A 26687-nucleotide genomic window follows, 5' to 3' on the forward strand; every position below is an offset into this window, starting at 1 on the left:
TTAACAAATAAGTTAAATGATCAACTATGCAACCAGATTCACCAATTTGTGTGAGAGACTTTGTAGCAATTTTGTTCAAACTCAGTAGTTACGTTTTCCTTGACTAATCAATTCTTAGGAGTTATTCATAAACTATTGCATTTAAACACATTTTTGTAATAGGTAATATGTTCATAAGGTACAATATTAAACATGAGAAAAATGAAGTCTTCCTCAAAACTCTTTTGTTAGTCTTCAGCTCTCTCTCCTACAGACAACCACACCTGGGCATTTAAAGCAAGATTCTGAACCACTGTGTACTTAAATATCACATTGAATGAGGAAGCACATAGTTCTCCCATACCATATCACTTCCTATTCATCATCCTTATTTGATTAGAATTTCACTAGGGACTATAGGAATCATGAATATGAGGGCAGCAAGAGTTATTCCTACTAGTTACATAACCTCTTCACTTATGATTTTTTTTAAAGTTTTTTAACTTTCTATTTTTATTTTATGTGAAATGATGTTCTGCTTACCTGTATGTCTGTAGACCGTGTGTGTTAGATCCCGTGAAACCGGAGTTACAGACAGTTGTGCACTGCCATGTAGGTGCTGGGAATTGAACCTAGATCCTCTGGAAGAGCAAACAGTGCTCTTAACATGAGCCATCTGTCCAACCCCCTGACTTCAGATTTTTAAAGAGCTCTACAATAGCTACGGTTGCAATGAAGTCTGGGTTTGGGTTGGCATCAGGATCTAACACTACCCGGAGGCACTGGCTTTGGCCTTTGGCAGGCTAAACAGTAGCTGCCTCCTTCTCTTATTCTGACACTTCTATAATTGTAAAAGATCAAAAGCAATGGTTCTGTGTTAGATAAACATCAAATTTAGTGACTGTATTATTTTACTCTTCCACCAGTAATACATGGAAGTTCATTTTGGTATATATATTTGCATACTTTATATTTTGCCTTTTATTTTACACATTCTAGTGGTGGCATACTAGTATCTTACTGTGGCTTTAATTTACATGATTAGTAATGTTAAGCACATTTTTATATTTTTATTAGCTATTCAGACGCTGCTATTGAAAATACCACTCTTGATAAAAGAATATTCATTCTGTTAGTCATTTGATAAATATATTTAGGGTGCTAATCAACACCTGCCATGTTAGCAAGGTGAGTGTATTAAATTAAGGTAGTTCTAATTGCTAACTAAACCCTGCAGTTTAGTAGTTTAACATGGTAGTGTATTTTTGCTCATAGTAAAGCCCTACTCTCTAGTCCTTGGGACCTGCTTTTCTATCTAAATGAATGAGGGGCTGTCCCCTTCTGTCTTGTGGCTTCACATCCCTCAAGACTTGTGACCATCTGTACTTAACCAGAAACAGCAATAAAGGAACAAATGAGGATAAAAATCTCGTCATGGATAAAGCTCACATGACTGAGCAAGACAGCTCAGGCAGTGAAGGTGCTTGCCTCCAAGACTGATGACTTGAGTTTGATTCCTGGAATGCACGTGGTGGAAGAAAAGAACCAGTTCTCACAGGTTGTCCTCTGCCTAGCACCTGTGTGCTGGGATATGTGCACACACACAAATATATAAATGTAAAAATATTAAGATAATTTGTTCTGTACATCTACTGATGTCCCACTGAGACTAAATTATCACAGGCACTCCCTAGCTGTTATGAGGTCTGAGAAATAGAATTCCTATTGGGTGGCAATTTCTCATAATTCTACTCCAAAAGGGGAAGTACATATTTTTGACAGACATACAACTGTGACAAATATTTTAGCCTTAATATTGATATGTGAATGTTCATTTTTTATTTTTATTCTTATTTATTTATTTATTTTTTCTTTTTCGAGACAGGGTTTCTCTGTGTACTTTGCGCCTTTCCTGGAACTCACTTTGGAGATCAGGCTGGCCTCGAACTCACAGAGATCTGCCTGCCTCTGCCTCCCGAGTGCTGGGATTAAATGTTCATTTTTAAACAAAGGTAACATGCTGTATATGAACTGTAAAACTTTTATCATAAAATGTAAACTTTATGGAGGCAAGAATTTTTATCTGTTTCATGTACTGCTAAAGCCCCAGTGAGTAGAATGGTGTTTGGCATAACAACACTATTATGAACTTAAATATTTATCAAATATAAAGTGTTTGCAAATATACATACCCAAATGAACTTCCATGTATTACTGGTAAAAGAGTAAAATGATACAATCACTTTGGAAAGTGTATGGCAGTTTTACTACAACTAAGCACACATCACTTATGACAAGTCAGTTTGACTCCAAGGTTTACATAAAAAAGGAATGAGTGTACATATCCACAAAAACACAGAATTTTCATGACAACTCAAACTTGTTAAGAATTCCACAATGGATGAAAGATAAAATGAATTGTGGTAATTCATATGATAAATTACAGGAATAATGAACCAGTATGTTGAAGAAAGAAGCTGAGTATAATATATCATATAGTGTATGATCCAATTCACATGAAATCTGAGGAAAAACAAAATTAACCAACCTTTATAAAAGTAGCTATTTCTGGCAAGGTATAGACTAGCAGATCAGAAATTTTTGTGCTATAATCTGAGTGTATATATCTTGATATGATATTGGCATCATACATTTGTGAAGAAGCACCAAGAAGTATACTTATAATTGGTGCAATATATATTATATATAATGTAATATAACATATATTATATTATATTATATTATGTTATGTTATGTTATGTTATATTATATTATATTATATTATATATTATAGGTTACTTCTTATTAAAAAAAAGATGAAGGGCAGATAGGACTGCCATAGTTTACACAATGATATCCTAATAGTGCATTTATCACTCACAATAAATTTATTCTGAGATTATATATAAAAAGGAATAGAAAAAAACCTGAAGTATATTTATAGAAAAAACATCTGAAATACACAGGAATGCATTGTAGACTAGTCACTAGGTTTAACTATATATTTAATAGGAAAAGTAGTATGGAAGGTGCAAAGTATATGTATTTTCAAAATACGTTTTTCAAAAAGTATATAATTACTGGTAAGAGATGCTGTTACATGACTTTAATTCCAACACTTGGGAGACAAAAGCAAGAAGATTTCTGATTTTAAGGCCAGCCTAGTCTGGTCTACATAGTAAGTTCTAGGTCATCCAGAGCTACACAGTGATACTGTCTCACCCCACCTCACCCCACCCCACCCCCAAAAGGGGAGCAAATTCCTAATTCTTTTGATTATGGAAACTAAAACTTAAATGAGAACTTATTGAAGTTCCTGCTATCAACTACACATTATTCCTGAAAGTTAAAGAGAAGGTTTGCTTGAGCAAGGTGCAACATTCCTTTTGTAAAGCAGCCTCCTGCAAACCTTGGTTTTTGAAAACAGCTTCTACAGTGTACATCTTGAAAGTAAGCATTGAATGCAATTGTGGAACATGATGCCTGGAAGACCAATCTAGAAATTGACAAAAAAAATCTCATTGTATTTTTAATGACAAACTTCCAGAATCTGACGATTAAACAAAGATCATACTCTTGGAAAAAGCAGAAATTTAGATTTATTCTTATGACAGGGACACTCATCTGAAACACATATTTAGCATACTTTTAATTTGTTACTTAGTTGCCCATGTGCTTATCTCTTTCCTTCATGCTCCAACATCTATCTTACTCTTTTTACTTGCTCTATGCACTCAGACACTTTAAGTTTTCCTAGAGACCTCTTCTTGGACTCCCATTCTACTTACTTGACACGACAGTTATCTTGAAACTCTCCTTCATTGCTCTTTTCTGTGCAGTAAAACTTCAATGATCCCCAACGGCTTAAACTACTCTCCCTTGTTTGATGAAGCACATAATCCGGTATCCTAAAGAAGAGTAGATGGGAGTTAAAAAATTCAAGACCATGCAAGCTTAATGATACATTTACTTCAGCTTCTTGCCTGACTACATTTTGTCTGGGCACAGAATTCTAGGCTGGGAATAATGTTTCCTCCTAAATGAAAGACTTCACTTTCATTGCCTTTCAGAATTCAGTGTTGTTCTCAAGTCCATAAAGGCCATTTTTGTGTAACTTGTTTTTTCTTCCCCCTTTGAGATCATTTAGTAGCTTCTTTAAGTCTATCTGCCTGAATATAATAATGTGGTGATTTGAATGAGAATGGTCTTCATACTCTCATATATTTGTATACTTGATCCCCAGTTGGTGGAATTGTTTGGGAAGGATTAGTGGATGTGACCTTATTGGAGCAGGTGTAAAAACCCACACCATTTCCAGTTAGTGCTCTCTCTCTTTCTCTCTCTCTCTCTCTCTCTCTCTCTCTCTCTCTCTCTCTCTCTCTCTCTCTCTCTCTCTCTCTCTCCCTCCCTCCCTCCCTCCCTCCCTCTTTCTCCTCCCTGCCCCCTCCTGCTTGTGGATCATATGTAAGCTCTCTGATAGTGCTGCAGTGCTATTCCTGCCTGCCTGCTGCCATGTTCCCTACAATGTCCATGGACTCTAACCCTCTGGAACCATGAGCCCAAAATTAAATGCTTTGGTTATTAAAGTTGCCTTGGTCATGTTATTTTATCACAGCAATTCAAAAATACCTAAGACAAATAATACACTAAAAATTAAAACTATCTGTTGCATTAGGCAATTTATAAGACCTTTAAGAGACTAATGTGCCAGTTTTAAGAACTTTCCATTTCATATCTGTCCTGCTTAGTTTTATCTCAACTTGACATAAACTAGTCATCTGGGAAGAAGATGCATCTGGAAGAAATAACGCATCCAGAAGACTGGCCCATAGGCAACTCCATCAGGTATTTTCTTGATTGATGATTGGTGTAGGAGGGCCCAGCCTACTGTGGGTAGTACCATCCCTGGAAGGTGGTCCTGGATTATAGAAGTAGGCTGAGCAAGCCATGGGGTTCCTCTATGACTTCTGCTTCAGTTCCTGCCTTGAATTCCTTCCTGAACTTCCCTAGTGATAGAGTGTGACTTGAGAGTCCTCAGATGAAATAAACCTTTTCCTCTCCAACTTGCTTTTCATTATGGATGTTTTATAACAACAACCTAAGACAGTATTCTTTCTGTTATTGCTGTGGGATGTTCTGTATGGCAAATGTGTTGCTGATTAGTCAATAAATAAAACACTGATTGGCCAATGGCTAGGCAGGAAGTGTAGGTGGGACAAGGAGGAGAATAAAGCTGGGAAGTGGAAGGCTGAGTCAGAGAGACACTGCCAGCCGCCACGATGAGAAACAGCATATGAAGATGCCGGTAAGCCACGAGCTACGTGGCAAGGTATAAATTTATAGAAATGGATTAATTTAAGCTGTAAGAACAGTTAGCAAGAAGCCTGCCACGGCCATACAGTTTGTAACCAATATAAGTCTCTGTGTTTACTTGGTCGGGTCTGAGCGGCTGTGGGACTGGCAGGTGAGAGAGATTTGCCCTGACTGTGGGCCAGGCAGGAAAACTCTAGCTACATGTTATCATATTGGGAAGCCACTAAACAGATGGAGTATTTCATTCTGAAATAGTTTTCTTTTTTATAACATCCCTGCCTTCATGCTCTATTTTCTGAAATTTGTGCAACTTTTTACATTAAGATTCACAATGCTAGCTGGAAACCCAGCACTTGGGTGGCAGAGGCAGGTGGATTTATGAGTTTGAGGCCAACCTGGTATACAGAGCAAGTTCCAGGACAGACAGAGCTACAGAGAAACCCTGCCTCAAGGAAAAAAAAAAGATTCAGAATGTTCAGAATGCTAAATTTGTGTTCTATTTTTCCAATAGTTCTTTTTGGTTCTCATTTCATGGATGTAGTATACTCCCCTGCATGGAATATTATTTTAACTGGACAAAGATATATGTGTTATATTTGTTTATGCTACTGAATATTACTTTAACTGTGTAAAGGTGTGTTGCTTTTGCTTATGTTGCATTTGCTTAATTATATAAAGATGTGTTGCATTGCTTCACCTTGCCTGCCTAAGGCACCTGATCGGTCTAATAAAGAGATGAACTGCCAATAGCTAGGCAGAGAAAGGATAGGTGAGGCTGGCGGGAAGAGAGAATAAGTAGGAGAAATCTAGGCTGGAGAAGAGAAGGAGAGGGAGAGGGACATGCCTGAGGCAAGAAGACAGGCAGCCACCAGCCAGCCAGACATAAAAAGCAGTGAAGAAGGAAAGAAAAGTAAAAAGCCCCAATGCAAAAGGTAGATAAAAAGAAACCGGTTAATTTAAAAGAGCTAGACAGAAATGAGCCTAAGCTAGGCCCAGCATTCAAAACTAATAAGAAGTCTCAGTATCATGATTTGGGAGCTGGTTGGTGGCCTAAAAGAAAAACCCTGAAAAATGTCTGCTGTAAATCAAACAGTGAAGGGGAAGATGAATAGGAATCTCACTCACACAACTTAAGTAAAACATAGCTCTCCGAACAGATGAAGATAGGTTTTTTCTGTATCCCAGAATCTAATCAATATTTATATGTATAATTCAGCTATTATTTGACTTAAGAGGGCTAATTGGGAAATGTTATCATTTTTACTATTTTCTACAGAGAAATTTTTTTCCAGTTTCAAATAACCCTGGACTTTTGAATTATAACCTGTTTTTTTGTTAAAAAAAGCCTGTTATGATTAAAAAAAAAGACACCAGCCTGTGTGCTACTGTTCAACAGGCAAATCAAGAAAATATGGTATGCATACACAGTGGAGTTTTATTTAGCCCTAAGAAGATTGACTATTATCAATATTTACTAAGTGAGTCTATCATGGATGCCTGGAACTTAAATACATAATACTCCAATGGGAGTGTTCATATACCTAAAAAAAAAAATTCAGTTTGAAGTCCAGCCTGCATTTAAGAGGACAATCAATCAACAGCTGTCCTCAATGAGAGATATACCAAAGAATTTGTGGGTTCTCCACAGCTATATCACTTTTTAGCCAGAAGAAAGATCTCTCTGCCCTTGGTTGTTCTGGTCTCTAAAATAAAAATGAGAAAGTAACTCAAAAACAAAACAAAATAAAACAAAACACATTTTCAGTCTCTGAAATTGAGATTTGTCTTACAGTCAATGTCAACCCAATTGACTGCTGGAGTGACTTTGTTTCTTAGTGTTACATAGAATGATGGTGCACATTAGTAACATGTGCTCATGCTGTAAAAGCTTGTTGCGGCTCTGCAGTAGCCAAAAAGCTCAGCTATTTCTGAAGAAAAGACTGGAGCTGTGGTGGAGACATCCAATGGAATGCAGGATAAGAATGAAAAATAATTCTATACCCTGCTGTGATAACCAGAACACGCTGCTAAATGAAAAAGGATGGAGGGAAAATGTCAGTCAGATGTGCCTGTTTATATGCAAGATGGGTATATACATATTTATGTATACATATAAATATTCTTATGTATTCAAAACTGAAAATGAGACAAAAAGGTTTAACTGTATTAAAAAGGTATTTTGCAAGCTATGGAAAGTGAAAGAATGAAGTAGAAGGAACAAGAATAAAAAGCCAATTTTTCAGAATATTAAAAAAAATAAGAAAAGAAAAAAGAAAAACCCTGGTATACTCTCCTATGTTTCTGAGAATATCCTATATTCTTTGGCTGTTTTATGTTCAGTTTTCATGTTAGAGTTTCCTCAAATGTCTGGTGATTATTAGTTGTCAGTGTATATTGAGTTCAAGTGACTATAAGCTGTGTATGAATGAGTAGAGTTTGTAGACTTTGGGTCTCACTGTAGCAAATAGTCAAGCGCAAAGTTATTTTTCACTGTTCATCTTTTCTGGATGGGTTGGGCAGGTCTGGGTATATAAGCCCATAACAGCCAGAGAGAGAATGTATGCAGGACCCCAATGTTCTTAATACTGGCATCCTCAGTTGCCTTTCTTCAACATAGCATGTCACTACCTTTGTTACTGTCGTTCAGTGCTCAGTTTTGTTTTAGTTTCTCAGGAAAATAAGCCTTCTGTATTTTGCTAGGAAGTTAGTTGCCTGGCTAAAAATAAGCAAAAATATACGTTCAAAAATTTCCCTTGCTTTCAATTTTACTTCTCACCTCCACTTCATAGGTACTTCTCCCTTGAGCCTTTGAATAGTCTGGAAAGCAGCACTTGCCTTCTAAATTTGTAGACCTTTTCTTTTTATACACATTTATTTTTATTTTTAAATTGTGTTTGTGTATGTGCACAAAAGGACACTGGATTCCTTGGAGACAACAATCTTCTATCAATATGACCTTATAGCTTGACTTTCATGATTGTACCTTTAATAAACTAATGGTTTGATAGAATAAAAGAGCTCTGGTAACATAAATAAGAGAACAATAACTATATCAAGAACCCAAATTCCTTTATTCATTGAAGGCTACTATTATTGTTGGCCCTACCCAATGAATTTCACTTGAGATGGGTGGAGAACTGAACACAGGTCCTCTGCTAGAGTACCCTTGCCATGGGGCCATCTCTCTAGCCCCTTACAGACCTTTTCTACCGTGGAAACCAAATGAATGAGCTTAGCTGCCAGAACACCGTTGCCTGTACATTTTTAATAGGTAAAAGAGCAATACAGCAACCTTTTCCTCCATGAAGAACATACATACTTTAAAAGTCCACAAATAAGGAACAAGAAAACCCAACTACTTCTATGTACAAAACAGCAGCATTGTGAGAATTGGAAATGATGTAATTGTTAGTGAGGGTTGTTATTTTGGCTCAGTATCATGTGTCTCGAATAAAGTCTCTGTTCTGCTCAACTGGGCCCACTCTTCAACCCTGCAACAATTCTAACTTTGGGGCATCTATGCATGAACTTCTCTTCCTATTAGCCAAGTATTTATATGACATCAAACCAAACACAGTGCCAACAGCATATTCACAGGGCTGCCAGGTAACATAGAAGCCAGTGAAATCTGATTTTCAGATAACTGTGTTTTAGTATATGTCCATAGAAATTATGTCATCATTTCTATGGCATTCAAATTTATTTGGGTGTCCTATATATTTTCCCCCTCATTCCTTCCTTTAATAAGTTAAAAAAAATTCTGTGCTAGATGCCTCATTTTTATTTGCTAATTTGGCAACCTGGCATATTTAAGGAAACACATATTAAGTAAATGTGATCAACAAAGTAAAGTTGTGTTCAAAGAAGGAAATTTGGCTCTGAATCTTAGCTTCAAGCCACTATGAAGTCATCTTCACTTCAAGGAATCTAGGGTCTAACATGTAACACACTTTATTAAATTTTCCCATGAAATTCATTGGGCGGGGCCAACATTAGTAGTAGCCTTCAATGAATAAAGGAATTTGGATTCTTGATTAGTTATTGCCCCCTTATTTATGTTACCAGAGCTCTTTTACTCTGTCAAATCATTAGCTCATTAAAGGTACAATCATGAAAGTCAATAAGGTCTTATTGGTAGAAGATTGTTATATCCTTGCACCATTTCTGGAATATTCACAAATGGAAGTTGTTGTTGTTGGACAAATGCCCAATAAACTGTGAAACAATTGGTGATAGATTGCCAAGTCCTGTTGCACAACATAGATGGGGATGTAATATTTGGTATATGCTTAGCAGGTAATCTAAGCATTACTGTTATCCCAAAACAGAAATACTAAAGTCTACCTACTCCTTATTTTACTAACTTCTGGGTCCCGCTTTTATCTAACCAGACACATCACTTTAGTTGTGTTTCCTAGGAATTCCTTCAATCTTGTTAGGCCAAGAAAGATCTTGATCTACTGAAAGACTACTGGTTAAATATGATCTAACTCCCCAAGCAATCCCAGGAATTCTCCTGTCTCATTCCAGTCATCCAAGTTTTTTCACATAACTTGCTCCAATTTGCATCAACATATAATCCTAGGCAGTCTTCCTGCTATGCTGTTATTTTTATTATCTTAGTTAATTAGTTATATATCTATTATTTTATCTCAAATCAGGCATTTATTTTCTACATCTCATCGACATGATCTGGTCATTTCTCTTAGCTTCTGGGAGATAGTAGGCAGTAAGCATTAGTTCCCTGAGGTCTCCTTGTCTTGTCTCTCTTCTTGGTATTACTCTTAAGTGAGTATTTTTTTTTTTTAAATTTTTACTGTTGCACCCAGTTGAAAAAGACCAGCCAATTACATACAATTGTTAAACTAGGTAGTGTGGACTAAACACTGTTTAAAGATGTCAAAGATATGTATTTTCCTTCTGGAAACAAGTTAGCACATAAGAAATAGCCACTGTTAACCATTTTAGCTCAATTCCCTGAAGTTCAGCTGGTGGACTGGTATGTCAATGGCTTGCACAAAGTATTGTCATGAGGTCCAACATGTTTATCCACTTTCTGGACTTTCCTATACATCACAGCCATCTGTACAAAATATTTCTGATCCACATTTTCATGTGCAAGTGCTATGTGAAATTAGCATATTTAACCTTTTCTGTACATGAGTACTACCTATGACATTTGTTAGGGTACATCTCTACATGAATCTTCACTATACTTGAATGATTGCCCTATTCATCTTATTTAAGGTCCTCCATCACAGGCCATTTTTAAACAGTTAAAGGACCAGTGTATAGGTAAGGGTTTAGACTCACTTAAGGTGACCAAAGAGGGCAGAAACAACTTGGGGCAATGCATATAGGCTCACATATTAAAAACAAATTTCTTATGTGTCACAATCATTTTGTATTCCCAATGTGTGAATTAGAGTAGGCACTCCTATTTATTACTGAATAGACAACTCAACTTCTAAGAGAAGGCACTGTGCTAATACTGAGGTCAAAAGCAGAATGTCATCTTATTATATATGCATCAGTATGCAGACAACACAAGTCATTTCTAAGGTCTTAATTGCTCCAAATCTCCTCTAATACTGAAACATTATTTTTATTACAGGGAAATTTTTAGGTAGGTACATGATAGGAGTCACAGTAGCAAATTCCCCTGGATTGGACCTACCTGTTGAGAGCCAGGCCAATCTAAGGCTCTCAGAATACCTGACAAAAGAACAAAGGGAACACTGTTTCTGTGTCCTTGCCCAGGCACAGACTTGGCAGGGTCTGGTCTGATGCCAGGTCCAGGGTCTCTAAGGAATTAAGGTTTCAGTTCCTGGGAACCTGACTTTTCCTCCTATAGAGACTGGAGTTGTCAATCCCAAGACCACTAGGTGCTTGGTCTGTGATGGACTTGAGAGATCCTGTGTTCTCTTTATGCGCTTTTGCTTGATTAGCTTCCTGCTGACTGTGTCCCACTTCTCCCCTTGCATAGAGTATACAAGGTGATGAATTTTTCAATAAACTTGCTTACGTGAGCCATTAGCTTGTGCAAGACCTCCTGATCCCAAATTTCCCTGTTTTCTTTATTATTTCTCACCCCAGCTTCTCTCTCTTGTGAACCTATCACTGAAGAACAACCTGCTTGTCTTCCTCCAGAGGATGGCTTTTTCCTTTTTTTAGGAAACAGATGAGATTATGACATGATCATGGATGTCTATCCCTCAAGGGATCTAGAGTGCTTCAACAAAATACCACTTATTATCATTAAGAAAAACATTTTGAAATTTTTTTTATTAATGTCACCTAGTTAAGAAACCCTGTTATTTTACTTTGAGAACTATATTCATATATATATATATATACATATATATATGTATATATATATATATATATATATACATTCTTTAAATATGGTATAATTTTCCTTGATCCTACTTGTAGTGAAGACATTTAACCAGAAGCCCACACATGGGAAATGTGAGAGTGGTAAATTCATTCCAAAACCCAAGCCTCTGGCATATAAGAATAAGCAACAGCTTAAGGCTTTTATTTTGTACACTTTGGATTAAAATTCAGAAACAAATGTACTTTCAAATTTGGGTCCTAATGGAATGAAACCTTTTCTTCAAGAGAGTTTCTTTTCTTCTTTACTTAAAATATACTCCTTTATCCTTAAGACAGGACAAATCTGGTTTAGCACTTTACTCTCTTAAAATCTGCTAAATTTTACAGAATTATTAGTTTTAATTTTTACTTATTTTTGCACTCAATTATGGATAATATAAAAAGAGCAAAACTAAAATGAAGATAAATACTATTAATAACCTGTTTTCTGATTCCATTTACGTGCTCAGTCAGGATCACACATACATTTTACTATTTTAGGGTATGTAAAAAGATTTAACAGTCCTATCCATTTTCTTTATGATGATACCTGTTTTGACTCAAACAAACATAGCAGGAAACATCTACAAGGACATATACCAACCTTATTCAGGCAAAAAAAAAAAAAAAAGAAAGAAAGAAAGAAAGAAAGAAAGAAAGAAAGAAAGAAAGAAAACTTACCTACTTAGAAAACCATACTGAGCCGGGCAGTGATGGTGCACACCTTTAATCCCAGCACTCAGGAGGCAGAGGCAGGTAGATCTCTGTGAGTTCAAGGCCAGCCTGGTCTACAGAGCTAGCTCCAGGATAGCTAGGGCTTTTACACAGAGAAACCTTGTCTTGAAAAAATGAAACCAAAAAACTATACTGCTAATAAAACTCTTAATTGCAGATCAGGATAGTTTCATGGGAAGTTTCTTTAAAATTAGAGGATTTCTGAAATGTTTACAATGGATGCAAACATAAACTTCTGTTCCAGGAAATTAATACAGGTAAAATATTTTAACCCTTTTACAATTAATACTGAAAACACTGCTTCTGGTGAAAGTTGATTCTTTCCATAATTTGAATGTTTATTTGCTCTTGAAAAAAGTCTTGATACCAAGATTTAAGAAACACATTCCTTACAGAAGTCTGTTTAAATCTAGGGTATGATCTTATAGGCCAAATTAGCCAAAAAAGTCTTGATACCAAGATTTAAGAAACACATTCCTTACAGAAGTCTGTTTAAATCTAGGGTATGATCTTATAGGCCAAATTAGCCAGAGAGTCTGGTGGAGGCCATGATTCAGTGTTCATGAAGTAATTGGAGATAGCTTTACTAGGCTTGGAGTAGGGTAGGCTAGGTTTGAAATCATATTTCCCACCTTCCCCCTAAATACAACAAACAAGAACCCTTAAAAGGTGTCATATGAATATATCAATTCTTTGTATAATTATTTCAGTTAATTCAATTTCCTCCCTAAAAATAATTTCTGAGAGGGCATGCTCATTTTCTTAATTTTTTCATTTTCTTAATTTTCTCAATTTTCTGAGAGGGCATGCACATTTTCTTTAGTTGGATGATAAGACCTTTGAGTCATTAAGTAGTAGGTAGTATTTTGGCTTGTCAGGAAATATTAATTGGTTGAGAAGGCATCAGTTTTCCAAATTAGGGTGTGATTTATTTTGTAGCGCTTAAATTTTTTTGGCTTTATTTACACATTGAGTGTTCTGCCTGCATGTATGTATGTGTACCACACGCATTCCTGGTACCCAGGTTAGTCAGAAGAGTGTTGGATCCTCTGAACTGGAGTTACAGTTTTAAGCCACATTGTGGCTGCTGGGAATTGAACCTGAGCCTCTGCAATAACAAGTGCCCTTAACCTATGAGCTAAGTCTTCAGCTCCCTGTACCCTTTTCTAAATAAGCAACACTAGTATCAAAGCAAATGCTTACTGTTATCATGAAGCAGTTAGGAGTTTGTTAACTGCCTTCTGGAGATCAGTAGTAGGAAACAGTGTAAAAAAATTCAGTACAGGTTGTTTAACTCCCTTTGTCAGGCAGTCACAGAGAGAAGAAAAAAATGTCAGAGTCAGAGAAATGATTTACATATCCATGTTTGGAAAGGGCTCTACTCAGTGTTCGCATTAGCTGTTTGGTGGCAAACTGTAGTGTTCCTGTAGAGTAGCATGATGTCTAGAGAGCTGGATGGGACTTTTAAAGGGCTTTTGAAAAGGAAGGACCCCACAAGAGGCTAGAGGGGGCCATTCAGGAATTGGTTCTAGTTTGGGGACACAACGGGAGAGTCTTAGACCTGTCCCTTGAGGTTTGTGAACTGGATTGTTTTGTTATAAGAGTTCAGCATGACACAACCAAGAGTTGAGATCTAAAGGTTTCAAGTTTTAGAATATTTTAAAAGGTCCTTAACCTGGCAGGAAAGACTCTCATGAGGTGTTAGGTTGGGCATTATGGCGTCTTCTTCTTCTTCAGAGAAATCCCATCATTTTTTCTTCTTCACTTTCTGACTCTGTTAAGTGATCAGGAGATGAAATTTTGGGACCCATTAGAATAGTGGTTCTCAACCTGCGGATAGCAACCCCTTTGGAAAATCCCTATCTCCCAAAATATTTACATTATGATTTATAACAATAGCAAATTTATAGTTATGAAGTAGCAATGAAAATAAGTTTATGGTGTGTGGGGGGGTCACCACAAAATGAGGAACTGTATTAAAGGGTCTCACATTAGGATGGTTGAAAACCACTGTTTTTTTTTTTAGAACAAAATAGAACAGAACCAGAAAAAGGTGGCAATTTAAGGCAGAAGAACGCAGACCTTCAACACTGGTAAATAGAAATAAAAAAATCTTTTCATGAATTTTAATTTGTCTGTCCATTGTACATATACGGTATGCTTCAGGCCCACACTGTGCAGTCCTTGAAGATTATGCTGTGCACTATTTACTCACAAGGAAGATATGTTAGTCCTCAGGACCAGTTCAATGTGGAAAAGTGTTAGTCACTTACCATGAACTTCCTTCACAGCTGGCTCAAGAAGAGTTCTCATCTAGGCAAGCTGATGAGTGGTCTCAACTGGTAGTGATACAATGGAGAAACACTTTGTGTACTTGGTTTTATTGGCATGACAATATATCTACTTGGTAATTAAAGATCATTAGTTGTCTTGGTTGTCTGCCAGTGGAGATACTGTGCAGTAGTTATGATCTGGCAAACTGTCAATACATCCATTGTTCAAAGATCTGATGTTTTGTATAGGTAATTCAATGCCCCTTGAAATGGTGTCTCAGTTATTGGACCATCTTGAACAGTAGCCTCAACCTTCAACCTGTGAACAAGACTAGAGCTATATTAAGGGCTAAATGTACTAAGAAACATTACTATCTAATTTAGGGCTTTCAAGAAAATGGATGCTGAGCAAGGCTTATAGATTTTCTCATTTCTTTCTTTCTTTCTTTTCCCCCCAGACATAGTCTCCCTGTGTTGCCCTGACAGACCTAGAACTCACTATGTACTCAGAGATCTACCTGCCTCTGCCTCTAAGTGCTGGGATCAAAGGGCCCCATTTCTATCTTATAGACTAAGGACAATTTTGCTGTTGTGAATAGCTCTTACAGCCACAAAACTGGCTAAGAGTTTGGGCCATTTTATTCCTTTGTTAATTCTTGTGGGCCGCAAGGATATATTATAGAGATTCAGCTGTGTATTGAAGGTAAACTTTGACCGGTCAAGGGTTTGTCAAAAGGCAAGCCATTTATTATGAATATTTGGTGCTATCCAGCCTTTAATATTCCACCTGTCTTCTACTATGAAATTCTTGCGTGGCCAAATATTTTCAGACCTGCTGAACTTCTAGGTAACTTCCCTGTGGGAGCCAGTACCTGGATAAGGTCAAGTAAGCAAAGACGAGCTGGCAGGAGATGCATAGCTTTGTTTCTCGAGGCCCAGCCACTCTCCAGAGCAACGGACTGAGAACCAAAAAGGTTTTTACCTATCAAGGTGAGAGGTAGAATAACATTCCTGAGGAGGCAGAGAACCACTGCCCAGGGAAAGAAAGGGCAGGCATTTTTTTTTTTTTTTCTGTAGAAATGGACAGAACGGCATGGCAAGAGAGAAAAGAGGAAGACAGGTCCTTAGAGGGTAAGCAGATCTTGGGTAAAGTTTTCTGAGTGCCAGGAGTACAGAGTAGCAGAGATGGAGAAAGAGGATACAGAGGACGAAGATGAGGCTGGAATCATAGGAGTTTAGTCATTAGCAGGACTATGAGCTGGGGAACTGGATGGAACTGAAGGTATGGAAACAGGATTTTATCCCAGAGAAATGAAGTAGACAGATAAAGAGCTTGCTATGTCTAGAGTTATTCCTGCCTTGAATGCCTGGTGGAGCTATAGCTGTATTGATAGAATTTTTGTCTTAGAGGAATAAAGTTAAGACATAAGAAAATAGTGTACGTAGATCTTTTTCCCCTCAAATATCCCACGCTGGAAGTAGCTAGACCCCAGGTACCCTGGGTCCAACAAAGTTAATATACAACTGAACCAGTTTGTTTTCACCCCCAAAATTATTTGTGTAAGAGCACATCTCTTATACCTGTCCCAAACTCTAAATAAAGAATTTATCTTTTTACCTTTAGATGTGTTTGTTGGGATGTTTTAGGGAGGCTATCCTGGTAGTAGAGTTGTTAGGTGTCAAGATTCTTGTAGTGACCTCTGAAATAGTAATCATATGATCAATTTTGTGTAAGATGTTAGGGTGTCGGGGAAGTATAACATTCATTAGCTCCTTCTATAAGGAAAACACATTAAATGTAAAGTTCGAGGAAAATCAAATAAAGGTAAGTTCATTTTACCTACAAACTTCTAGACACTACTTAACAGAAGCAAAACAATGTTATTATCAAGTAAGGGTTACCTAAGAAAGAACAGTAACTTCTTTGCAATTAGTAAGGCTGACCAAAATCTTGATGATTAAGTTTGACATACTACTGGAAATCTTAGTCAACATTTTAAATAAATCATACTAAGTTCACACTAGGAAACCAAAACCCAATCATGTAAAGGACAGAGGAGCCAACAAGTAACATGTATCTGAAAAGACACAGGGTAGACATTCCATGCTCTGAGACAGAATAAACAAGTATTATGAAGACACCAACTTTCTGTGACCAGAAGAGTAAAGGGAACCTTTGCCACCACAGCAAAACAAGGCAAAATGCTTATGACTTCATCTTTAAGTAATAGACATAAATGTGCTCTCAAACCTAGTTTACATTATCTACATCATTCTGAAAAGAATACTTTGTGATATACCTTAAATCTGTATTTTATTGAGATAGGAGGGACTGGCTTTTAATTGTCCTGTCCCTTTATATTTTTGTTGTTTTCATTTCAAATAGACTGTATCTGTAAGATTTCTCAAAGTACTCTTCAAAAGGTACTCAATCTTCATTTTTGAATAAACAACAAAAGAGGTTATTAGAAGACATAAATTCTGTACATACAGCAATGATCCCATTGCTATTCTTTTTTTTTTTTTTTTTTTTTTTTTTTTGGTTTTTTGGTTTTTCCAGACAGGGTTTCTCTGTGTAACAGTCCTGGCTGTCCTGCAACTCACTCTGTAGACCAGGCTGGCCTCAAACTCACAGAGATCCACCTGCCTCTGCCTCCCAAGTGCTGGAGTTAAAGGTGTGCATCACCACCACCATTGCTATTCTTTTATAGTCCATGTATATATTTCTGTATCAAAACAAATTAACCTCATCTATCCTAAACATTTTCACATGTAACTTAGTTTTCAAAAATGACTGATCTAAAATTCGGAATTCAATAACCTTACAACACATATTATTTGGTTTTTATTATCTAAAGTTTGTAAAAGACATGACATTTATTCCTATACATATTTGTCCTTTCCTCATAGAATAAAAGAGACAAGACCTATGTAAGCGTTACAATAATGAGACTATGTTGTTTGAATTTAATATAGCATACTGGAAAAGTTCTCAGAGTGTAATGCTGAAAATATACGAAACCCATGTAACATTCATTACTAAACCCCATAACGCTAATCAAAACAGTCATACTGACCTCTAGTGGCCAGACTCCCTGTATTTCACGGACGGTGAAATGGCCAGATTAAAATACTGTAAAGATACATCATAAGACATTCTTATCAACAAAGCAATAAAGGCAGCAAAATCTAAAACACAGACACGTAAAGGCCACCAAAAACTGGTATGTTCTAAGTCTTAGTTTATCAGTTTATTTTACATTAAGAACAAATGATACACACACACACACAGGTTCTCATTTTATTATCATTTATTAACATTTTATTTATTTTGTGTGTGGTACATGCATGCTTAGGCCAGAGACTGACAGTGGGTGATTTCACTGATTATATCTTATTTTTCTGAGACAGGCTCTCGGTGAATCCTGAGCTTATTTTGGTAGACTGGCTGGACAGTGAACCCCTGGGATCCACTGTCTCTCCCACCCTCAAGTGCTGGGGTTAAAGATGGGCACAACATCTGATTTTTATTTGGGTGCTGGGCATGTGAATTCAGTTCCTCATGCTTGTCCAGCAAGTACTTTACCCACTGACCCATCTCCCCAGCTTCTCTAGTGATCCCCAAAGTAAACATAGTTTTGTATGTTCACCAGCCACATGAACCTAAGCATTTGAAGTGGCACTAGAACACAATAACCCAGAGAAGCAGTCTTTGTAAGATAATAAAAAAAGAATGTAAGTTATCTTTTTAATAATGTATACTGATGATAATGGCTAGCGATTTTGTATATTTGATTTTTCTAGGCGTTCTTCCCCTGTCTATTGTTCTCAGAATGCACATTCTTAGCTTGGTTCTGCTCCCAGTGATTAACCTGGAGTAACTTTCTCCAGTTGGACATGTTGCTGACTTCAAATTACAGACACTTAATACCACCATATTCACTTTAACCAGCAAATTAATTGTGTACCTACAAATTTTCAGAAACTAGGAATGAAACAGAATAATTACAGCACATTCGTAGGATGGCATCTCACAGCACCCTGTGTCTCAATCTACTCATCTTAAAAGGAGATAGAAACAAAGGATTAAATGAAAAAATGCTTAGAGTGGTGTTTGTCACAAGCAAGGAGTCAATAAATTTTTGTAAGTATTAGCATATATGGATAAAGCTAGGAAATAGTATGGACTAAAAAAAGCCAGTTGCATTTATGAGTATTTATACACTGGATGGTTAAAACACGAAACACAGTGGATACATTCATTCATTCAGGCATTTACTCATGTGGATACATGTAAAAATCTGGGTGGTAAAAATGAAAAAGTACATTCTTCTGATAAGGGAAGGTAGTAACTCAAAAGACATCCAGGCGGGTTTGGAATGTTCTAGTTCTCTGCCAAGACGAACCATTCTTACGTCTTCGCAGAGGATGCTAAAGTGCAGGGAAAATTCTTTGAATTATGAATTAAGCTGATATACAACTAATCGCAAGGAAAACAACAGACACAGGATTGCCAATAAACGAAGAGAGACTAGATGACCGAGGCATGAACTCTATATACAGCTACAATGTGTGTAACACAAATTACGCAAGGGTTATAAAAGTCTGGGGAAGAAACAGATGAAGTCTCCCAGTGAGAAGTTAGTTGGGGGCAGCCCTCTTCCTGATAGACTTCACCAATGTAGATTTACATTATAGACAGGAGAGGTGGCTGCAGTTTTGCAAAATTACCAGGCAGTATGCCAAGAGAGTTTCACATTTTGGAGAGGCGTGTCCTAAGCCCAAACCGAGGCATTCGTTTTGAGATAATTTTACATCTCCAGTGCGTGGTCTTACCAGGACCCCAAAGTCCTTTTGCAGAGTCTGCGTTCTCCTCAGTTTAGAGGAATTGTTATGCAGTCTGTAAGGCAGACCCGGGGAGCTGGAGCATCCCCAGCGGCTGCAGCCTAAATTTACCCTGCCCTTCTCTTCCCAGGTCCCCAGAATGCCCGACCGACGCCCACTGAGTCCCAAGGACTGCAGGATCCCTCACCCAGATGGCCCCCAGAAACCCTTGACTTTCCCGACCCCCGAACGGGCCCCCTCCGTGACTCTCTCAAATGTGTCCTTCGCTCGGACTCCCCCGTCAGGCAACAGGATCGGAGACCATGTTCTCAGCAGGCCTTGCTCTCTTTGCGGCGGGTCTTCTCCGCCTTCTCACCCCACACGCAGCACCTGCACACCAGCAGCCACCAACTCTGAACCAGAAAGTTGAACGCCAGCCACAGACCGGCTCCTCGAGGATCCCACTTCCGGCCACGCCCACGCCGAATCGTCAGAGAAACACCTCTTCCTACTTCCTACAGCAGGCCACACCCTCAGCGCTTGCGTACCAGCAGCGGGAGTTCAGATGGGGGCGGGAATAGTTTGATCTCTCTCGGCTTCCGGGTCTCGCCTCTCGCGAAGATCCCGCGGGATCTCGTCCTCCCGCGAGAGTTGTTTGAAAACTCCGGCGGTAACCACGCCTCGGGTGCTGGCGGGCCGGTCTGCGGGAAGCCGAGGGAGACTGAGTTCGTGCCGATTGCGAACTGCCGTCACCCGCGGGGCAGCTCTCCTCCCGGCGCCATGGCAGCGGCGAAGAAGCGGCTTTCTGTGAAGGAGGCTTTTCGGCTGGCGCAGCAGCCACACCAGAACCAGGCGAAGCTGGTGGTGGCTCTGAGCCGCACGTACGGCGCGGTAAGCGGCCTGGCCTCGGCGCCGGCGCTCCCCTCGCTGGCGACCGCTTCCGGGCTCAGCCTCCCCCCCCCCCCCCCCCCCCCCTTTGCGCGACCCGCGTCTGAGTGACCTGAGGGTCAGGTGCTCTGAGGCTTGCCCGAGGTCTCCTGGCCTCTGTCAGTGATCGCGACTCCGGACGACGTCCGCCCCGAGTCTCCTTCAATGTTCTCCACCCTCCTCCTCGGGCCCCCGGAGGAGTGATCCGTTATCTTTAGTTTGGCAGTGACTCCGGAGCCCAGCGTTAGGCTGCGAAGTGAATCTCACACGCCCTTCTTTCCTTTGGGGTCTCTAGTTCATTGTAGGATATCCGACCAAGTTATTTCAACCAACTGCTAAGCTTAAATCAAATTCATGTCACCAAATATCAAAATCATTAGGACCTAGCCTTTCCTATTTACGTTAATGGTGCATCTAGTGGAGCCGTGGGGAATTCTAGGACAACGAAATTGAGGAAGATAAATTATTTTGAAGTTCAAGAGAAGTTAAGTAAATGTAAACGTGATTAAGGGTATGGAATAGGTTGTGGAAGTTATGCCAAAAGGAAATTGCTGTTTATTGGGAAGGCCTAAATGAAATAAATACAAAACCAGTGTTGATTTTTGAGTTATGCTTGCTGAAGTTAAGCTTGCTTTGCATTCATATGGTAAGAAAAACATCGAGAATCCAAAGGGTTTGAAAGAAGAAATAGAGAATTTTTCATTGTCCAAATTTATGCTTTGTACTTTCTCAGAGGTGCTTTCAGAAGTGTTATGGCAGTGTTGGGAATAAAGAATTTTTAGTCATGCAGCTTATGGAGGCCTTTCTTGTGTCTTTCAGATGGATGATAAAACAGCTTTTCAGGACCAGTTTGTCCACTGCCTTAAATACGCTATGGTGGTATATAAACGGGAACCTGCTGTGGAGAGGGTCATAGACTTCGCAGCTAAGTTTGTTACTTCATTTCACCAGACTGATCAGGAAGAGGAAGAGGAAGATGGTGGCATCTTAAACTATTTGTTTACTTTTCTTTTAAAGGTACTGTGAAAACTAGTACTTTGGGGGAAGTGATGAAGAGACTTTCACCATGATGTTTGTCATTTTCGACAGTGAAATATCAGTGATAGAGAAAATGTATGCAAATAAATCTTTTATAGGAAATCTTAACTGTCATTAAGATAAAAGGGTAACGCCATCATTGGATTTTTGAACTGCCTGATTAAATTCTCATGCTTGTTGTAAATGTTTTCTGCCTTGAACTGAAATGTTCCTACAGAGAAGAATATGCTTATTTTTTATATAGCAAATATTTTTTGGACCAGTTGAGATTATATTGACTACTTAAGAATGGAATGTGACTAGGAATAATTTTTTGTTTGTTTTTGTATAGTCTCATGAAGCAAACAGCAGTGCAGTCAGATTTAGAGTATGCCAGCTCATTAATAAACTTCTGGGGAGTATGCCAGAAAATGCCCAAATTGATGATGACTTGTTTGATAAAATTAATGAAGCCATGCTTATTAGATTGAAAGATAAGATTCCAAATGTAAGAATACAAGCAGTTTTGGCTCTTTCTCGACTCCAAGATCCCAAGGATGATGACTGCCCAGTAGTTGATGGTATGTATGGTCTCCTACATCTTATCAGTATGTTGACTTCGTTAATTTTTCAAGTTTTGGATTTTATGTGTGTGTATACATGTGTGTGTAGGTGTATACATTCATATGGAAGCCAGAGGTTGGAGTCAGATGTCTTCCTCAATTGCTCTCTACCTTATTTTTTGAGACAGTATCTCATTAAATCTAGACCTCATCTGCCGAGACTCATTGGCTAGAAAGCCCCAGGAATCCTTTCTCCTTATTCCCAGTGCTAAGATCATAGGTGCATGCCACTGTGCCCGGTTTTTATGAGGCTATTGGGGGTTGGAACATCAGGCCTCATGCTTGTGCAGCAAGTACTATACCAATAGATTCATCTCCCTAACCCAGCATTGAACTTTTACTTATTAATTATGTATGTCTCTCTGTGTTATGGAAGTCTCAATCCAACAATTTAAAAGAAGAGAATATTATCAGAACTTTGAACTCTGCCTTGCTCTTACTCCAGTTGTATCCCCTTCTTTCAGAGATAGTAATAAATTACAGTGAATTTTGGGTTAATTGCCTTATTTACCTAAAAAACAAAACTTTAAACTATCACACGTTTGTTTCAGTGTTAAATTTTGTCTGCCTTTTTTTTTTTTTTTTGCACATTATACTACTTTTTTGTGTCTTTTTTTTTTCCTTCACAATTATTAGTAACTTTATCTTTCGTTTAGGAGAGTATATTTTTACTTCTGCTCTATTCTAATGTTTTGTTTTGTGGTGTATATTCTGCATGTTAATGGCCCTTCTAGTTGTTTGCAAAAAAAGTTGCCTCTACAAGAGTATGCCAGATACACTGTCAGTAGTCTTGAAAACCAAACCAAACAAACAAAAAAACCCCCCAAGTGTTAGTATTTTTTTTTATACATGGCTTTGGTGCATAGGTTAAAGAATTTTGTGGAGTTATCCTTAGAGATAGACTTATAGCTTCCACTTTATTAGAGTAGGTAAAGTATTCTAAAAAGCTGTTTATCAATGGGCCATAAAAGTATGCATTGACCCACATCTTCTTTACTTTCAGCACATTTTAAAATTTTATGCCCTATCTAGTATATGTTATTGTTACCCATCTTAATGAATTTAGCAGATGATCATCATGAGTTGCTTAAGGATGGTGGTACAGTTTGAGAAATGTTCCTGTTAGGTGATTTTTGTGATGTTAAACACCATAGATTGTACTTGGACAAATGGATTGTAGAGTTTAGTCACTCAGTGTGATTTCTGGTGCAGTCAGAGTTCCACTGAACATGTATGAGACTACTGCCAGTATATCTGGCATACTCTTGTATAGAAATTGAGTTGTATAGTCTTTGGGTTTGGTTAATTTCAGGGTGTGATTTTTTTTTTGGGGGGGGTAACATTTTTATAATAAAGTTTAAAATAAAATAATAGGTCCTTGTAGTAAACCATATCAACTTAAAATAAATTGCCTACTAATTGTCTCCTGACTTTTAAGGTTGTTTTCATTTTTAATCTCCAGTCACAGTATATTTATTAATTTTTAATTCCATTCTCAGAAGGAAAGTTGTTAAAATTTTTTTTTTTTTTGCTAAAAGTGAATATATAAGAATAGTGCATAGTATCTCTTATTTAAAAAGTGAAATATCAAAATGTGGACACTTCTATGACTTAAAGAAAAATTTTAATATTAAAACATATTGCTTTATTTCTAGCATATGTTACTTTGATTGAAAATGATTCAAATCCAGAAGTTAGACGTGCAGTGTTATCCTGTATTGCACCATCAGCAAAGACTTTGCCAAAAATTGTAGGACGCACAAAGGATGTAAAGGAGGCTGTCAGAAAGCTGGCTTATCAGGTAAATAAGTCACTATCTTCAGAAGGCACGTTTTTGAACAATGAGCCAATTTATGGTAATTTTGGAAGAATCTTGGTAACAATGATTTTTTCCAGTTAGGACTTTCGAAGAATATAGGTAATTTAGGTAGAATATTGTTAATTTAAAAAGATTAACAGACAAAACATTTGGGTTAATTTACTGAAGAATGTAGTATTCATAAGTAAGACATCCCTAAAATCTATGGAGACTAATGGCTATCTTTGACCTTTTTAAGGTGTTAGCTGAAAAAGTTCATATGAGAGCTATGTCCATTGCTCAGAGAGTACTGCTTCTTCAACAAGGTCTTAATGACAGGTCAGGTAAGATACACATCTTTGTAAACACTGGATTTTGAAGTCAGACTTGAAGTTATCTTTTCCATAAAACTATCATTTCCATAAATTTGATGAAATATTTTGGAGTTAAAGTGCTTGGTATTTTGAAGGAATAAGATATTTCTTTTAGACTTTCTGTGCTCTATGGAGGGCAAGGCTAATCTAAATTCTATGTAGTTGCTTTTTCCAGAAGTCTGACAGAATCTTTCTTTTCATCCCATCTGTCTTAGACAGTACTGTTGTGTTTTTCTATAACATTTCTATAAATGTGTTCTGTGCATTAGAAACAATTAGGAATGAGTAGACCTGTATAATGCCCCAACCTCTCTGTTAAACTAGAGAATCTGCTTACATGAAGGATGTTTTAAAAATGCTTGGCTCTCATGAAGCCATTTAGTCTCAATTTTGCTGTGCCAAGAGAGCAAACTTGAGTCTGTGAATATTGTCAGAGGACTGACTAGGATGCTCTCAAATCAGCGGCTCTCAACCTGTCGGTACCAATCCCTTTGGGAATTGAATGACCCTTTCACAGATTATCGGAAAACACAGATATTTACATTACTATTCATAACAGTAGCAAAATTACAGTTACGAAGTAGCGGTGAAAACAATTTTGTGGTTGTGGGGGTCGCCCCAATAAGAAGAACTGTATTACAGGGTTGTAACATTAGGAAGGTTGAGAACCACTGCCTTAAATGATAAAAATAAATACTGCAAATAGAATTCATGTAATAGCAGAAGTCAGTCAACACGTGAAATAGTGGGTTTCGCATATTCTGATATTTGATTATGGGAATTTTCCCAGGGTTCTGCCCTGAGAAAATCCTTCCCAGAGTTCTGGGGAAGATGCAATGTCCGGCATGGGGTTATCTGAGGGAAAAGTATCTATATACACCAGTTTCTTTTGTCGGTTTACTTTTTTTCTCTAACAAACTTCTATCTATACAGCTTCAGTTCTGATCTGACACTCAGTTCCTCTCTGTCCCTTCGTTTTTCATCCTCTCATAGCCCTAGTAATAACTAAGCTCTCATGTTCTTGATCTCATCTTTGTCCTCTGTTCCTTCGTCCTCCATCTTCCCTTCCTCTCCTCTCCTGACCTGATTCAGATCTACCTACAGTCTGCAAAACTTTTCCTTGCTCCTTACTCCTTTGCCCTAGCCAGTCTGCCTTACCATCTATAGAAATTCTGTCTTGTTCTCTCCTCTCCAGCCACATGACTCTGCCAGCACCAGGAATTCTGCTTCAGTCTTTACTGTACCTGGTTATGCAAATAACTCTTTTGTCTTGAGTCAGTAGCTCTGGCATGCCACTAGGTCTGAAGGAAAGGGATGGTCTGAGCGTCATTTACACAAGAAACAAAGCTATGCACCTACAGTCCACCTTCTCTGTAGGGGTGTTACCTAGTAGATCAGTGGTAAGTCTGAGAAGCTTATACTGTTTCCCATATGGCCTAGTAGTATATGAGTCCACAAGAAATTCATAGCAGAAGACAGCTGATATATTAAAAGCTGAATAACACCAAATATTCCCTGATAAATGGCTTTCCTCTATAAAAGATTCCTTGACCTTTCTAGGTATAGCTTTATTATATACAGCTGAATCTCTATAATATATTCTGGTGGCTTACAGCACTTGATGTTCGGTGAGGAGACAATATAGAATTTTTTCATTGGGCTATATTGGAGTTAAGTTTTTACTGCTGAACTTGCATTTGTATTTTGAATAAGCATTATCATGATTAGTAACACTGCATCTTTTTCATTAGCATGCTTTGTTCTACCTATACTCTCCATTTGTATTGTAACTATCAATGTTAACATTGACTCAGTAAAAGTGAATTAAAATGGGGAGACTAGAGGAAAGTCTTGAGTGTCCATTGTCTACCTGTTTTCTGTGACTCCCCAGATGCTGTGAAACAAGCAGTGCAGAAGCATCTTCTCCAAGGCTGGCTGCGCTTCACCGAAGGCAATATCTTGGAATTGCTTCATCGCTTAGATGTGGAAAATTCTTCTGATGTGGCAGTCTCTGTTCTCAATTCCTTATTTTCAATGACTCCTCTCAGTGAGCTAGTCAGCATCTGTAAAAATGATGATGGCAGGTATATAATAACTTCATTATTTAAATTGTACAGGATATTTAAATTGAACTTCCACAGTTAAAATTAGTTTTCCTTCCCTGTACTTTCAAATTCCATCAGTACCTTTTATCTGTCCTTCATTTCTTTAATGAATATCTTTTTTTCCTCTGGTACATGAACTCATTACTTGGTTTTTTTTTTTTTTTGGTTTTTCGAGACAGGGTTTCTTTGTGTAGTTTTGGTGCCTGTCCTGGATCCCGCTCTGTAGACCAGGCTGGCCTTGAACTCACAGAGATCTACCTGGCTCTGCCTCCCGAGTGCTGAGGTCGCTGCCCGTCAGAACTCATTACTTTTTGTCAGATATTACTTCATTTGTGGCCTTC

The 26687-nt window shown here is 37.9% G+C and overlaps 3 protein-coding genes across 11 annotated transcripts in view; 1 reads left to right on the forward strand and 2 right to left on the reverse strand.

Moving 5' to 3' along the window:
* Positions 1 to 20006, reverse strand: part of Fam184b (family with sequence similarity 184 member B) — a 125761-nt gene extending 105755 nt beyond the window's left edge. For 2 of the 9 annotated variants that reach the window (XM_052734895.1, XM_052734894.1), the window contains exons 1-4: positions 17756 to 20006; positions 16297 to 16378; positions 14679 to 14997; positions 3768 to 3887 (exon numbers count right to left, since the gene is read on the reverse strand). The gene's annotated coding sequence lies outside the window, so the exon portion shown is untranslated. Of the gene's footprint in view, positions 1 to 3767; positions 3888 to 14678; positions 14998 to 15550; positions 15661 to 16296; positions 16379 to 17755 lie in introns of all 9 variants that reach the window. The other 7 variants (XM_052734891.1, XM_052734888.1, XM_052734889.1 and 4 more) reach the window with 7 other exon arrangements.
* On the reverse strand, positions 12678 to 14365 carry Dcaf16 (DDB1 and CUL4 associated factor 16). The gene is given in 4 exon segments (XM_052734897.1): positions 12678 to 13832; positions 13835 to 14050; positions 14053 to 14153; positions 14155 to 14365. Coding segments are annotated over 4 exon segments (495 nt in total). The 5' UTR covers positions 14217 to 14365; the 3' UTR covers positions 12678 to 13716.
* Positions 20007 to 20188: 182 nt separating the features above from the next.
* Positions 20189 to 26687, forward strand: part of Ncapg (non-SMC condensin I complex subunit G) — a 33188-nt gene continuing 26689 nt past the window's right edge. The window contains exons 1-6 of the mRNA XM_052734900.1: positions 20189 to 20393; positions 21249 to 21446; positions 21799 to 22027; positions 23725 to 23870; positions 24127 to 24211; positions 26133 to 26325. Of these exons, the coding sequence (XP_052590860.1) occupies positions 20283 to 20393; positions 21249 to 21446; positions 21799 to 22027; positions 23725 to 23870; positions 24127 to 24211; positions 26133 to 26325 (962 nt within the window). The 5' untranslated portion in view covers positions 20189 to 20282. The remainder of the gene's footprint in view (positions 20394 to 21248; positions 21447 to 21798; positions 22028 to 23724; positions 23871 to 24126; positions 24212 to 26132; positions 26326 to 26687) is intronic.

The sequence above is a fragment of the Peromyscus californicus genome, unplaced genomic scaffold (assembly GCF_007827085.1).
Source record: "Peromyscus californicus insignis strain IS unplaced genomic scaffold, ASM782708v3 Scaffold_13__1_contigs__length_99412109, whole genome shotgun sequence".
NCBI classification, from domain to species: Eukaryota; Metazoa; Chordata; class Mammalia; order Rodentia; family Cricetidae; genus Peromyscus; species Peromyscus californicus.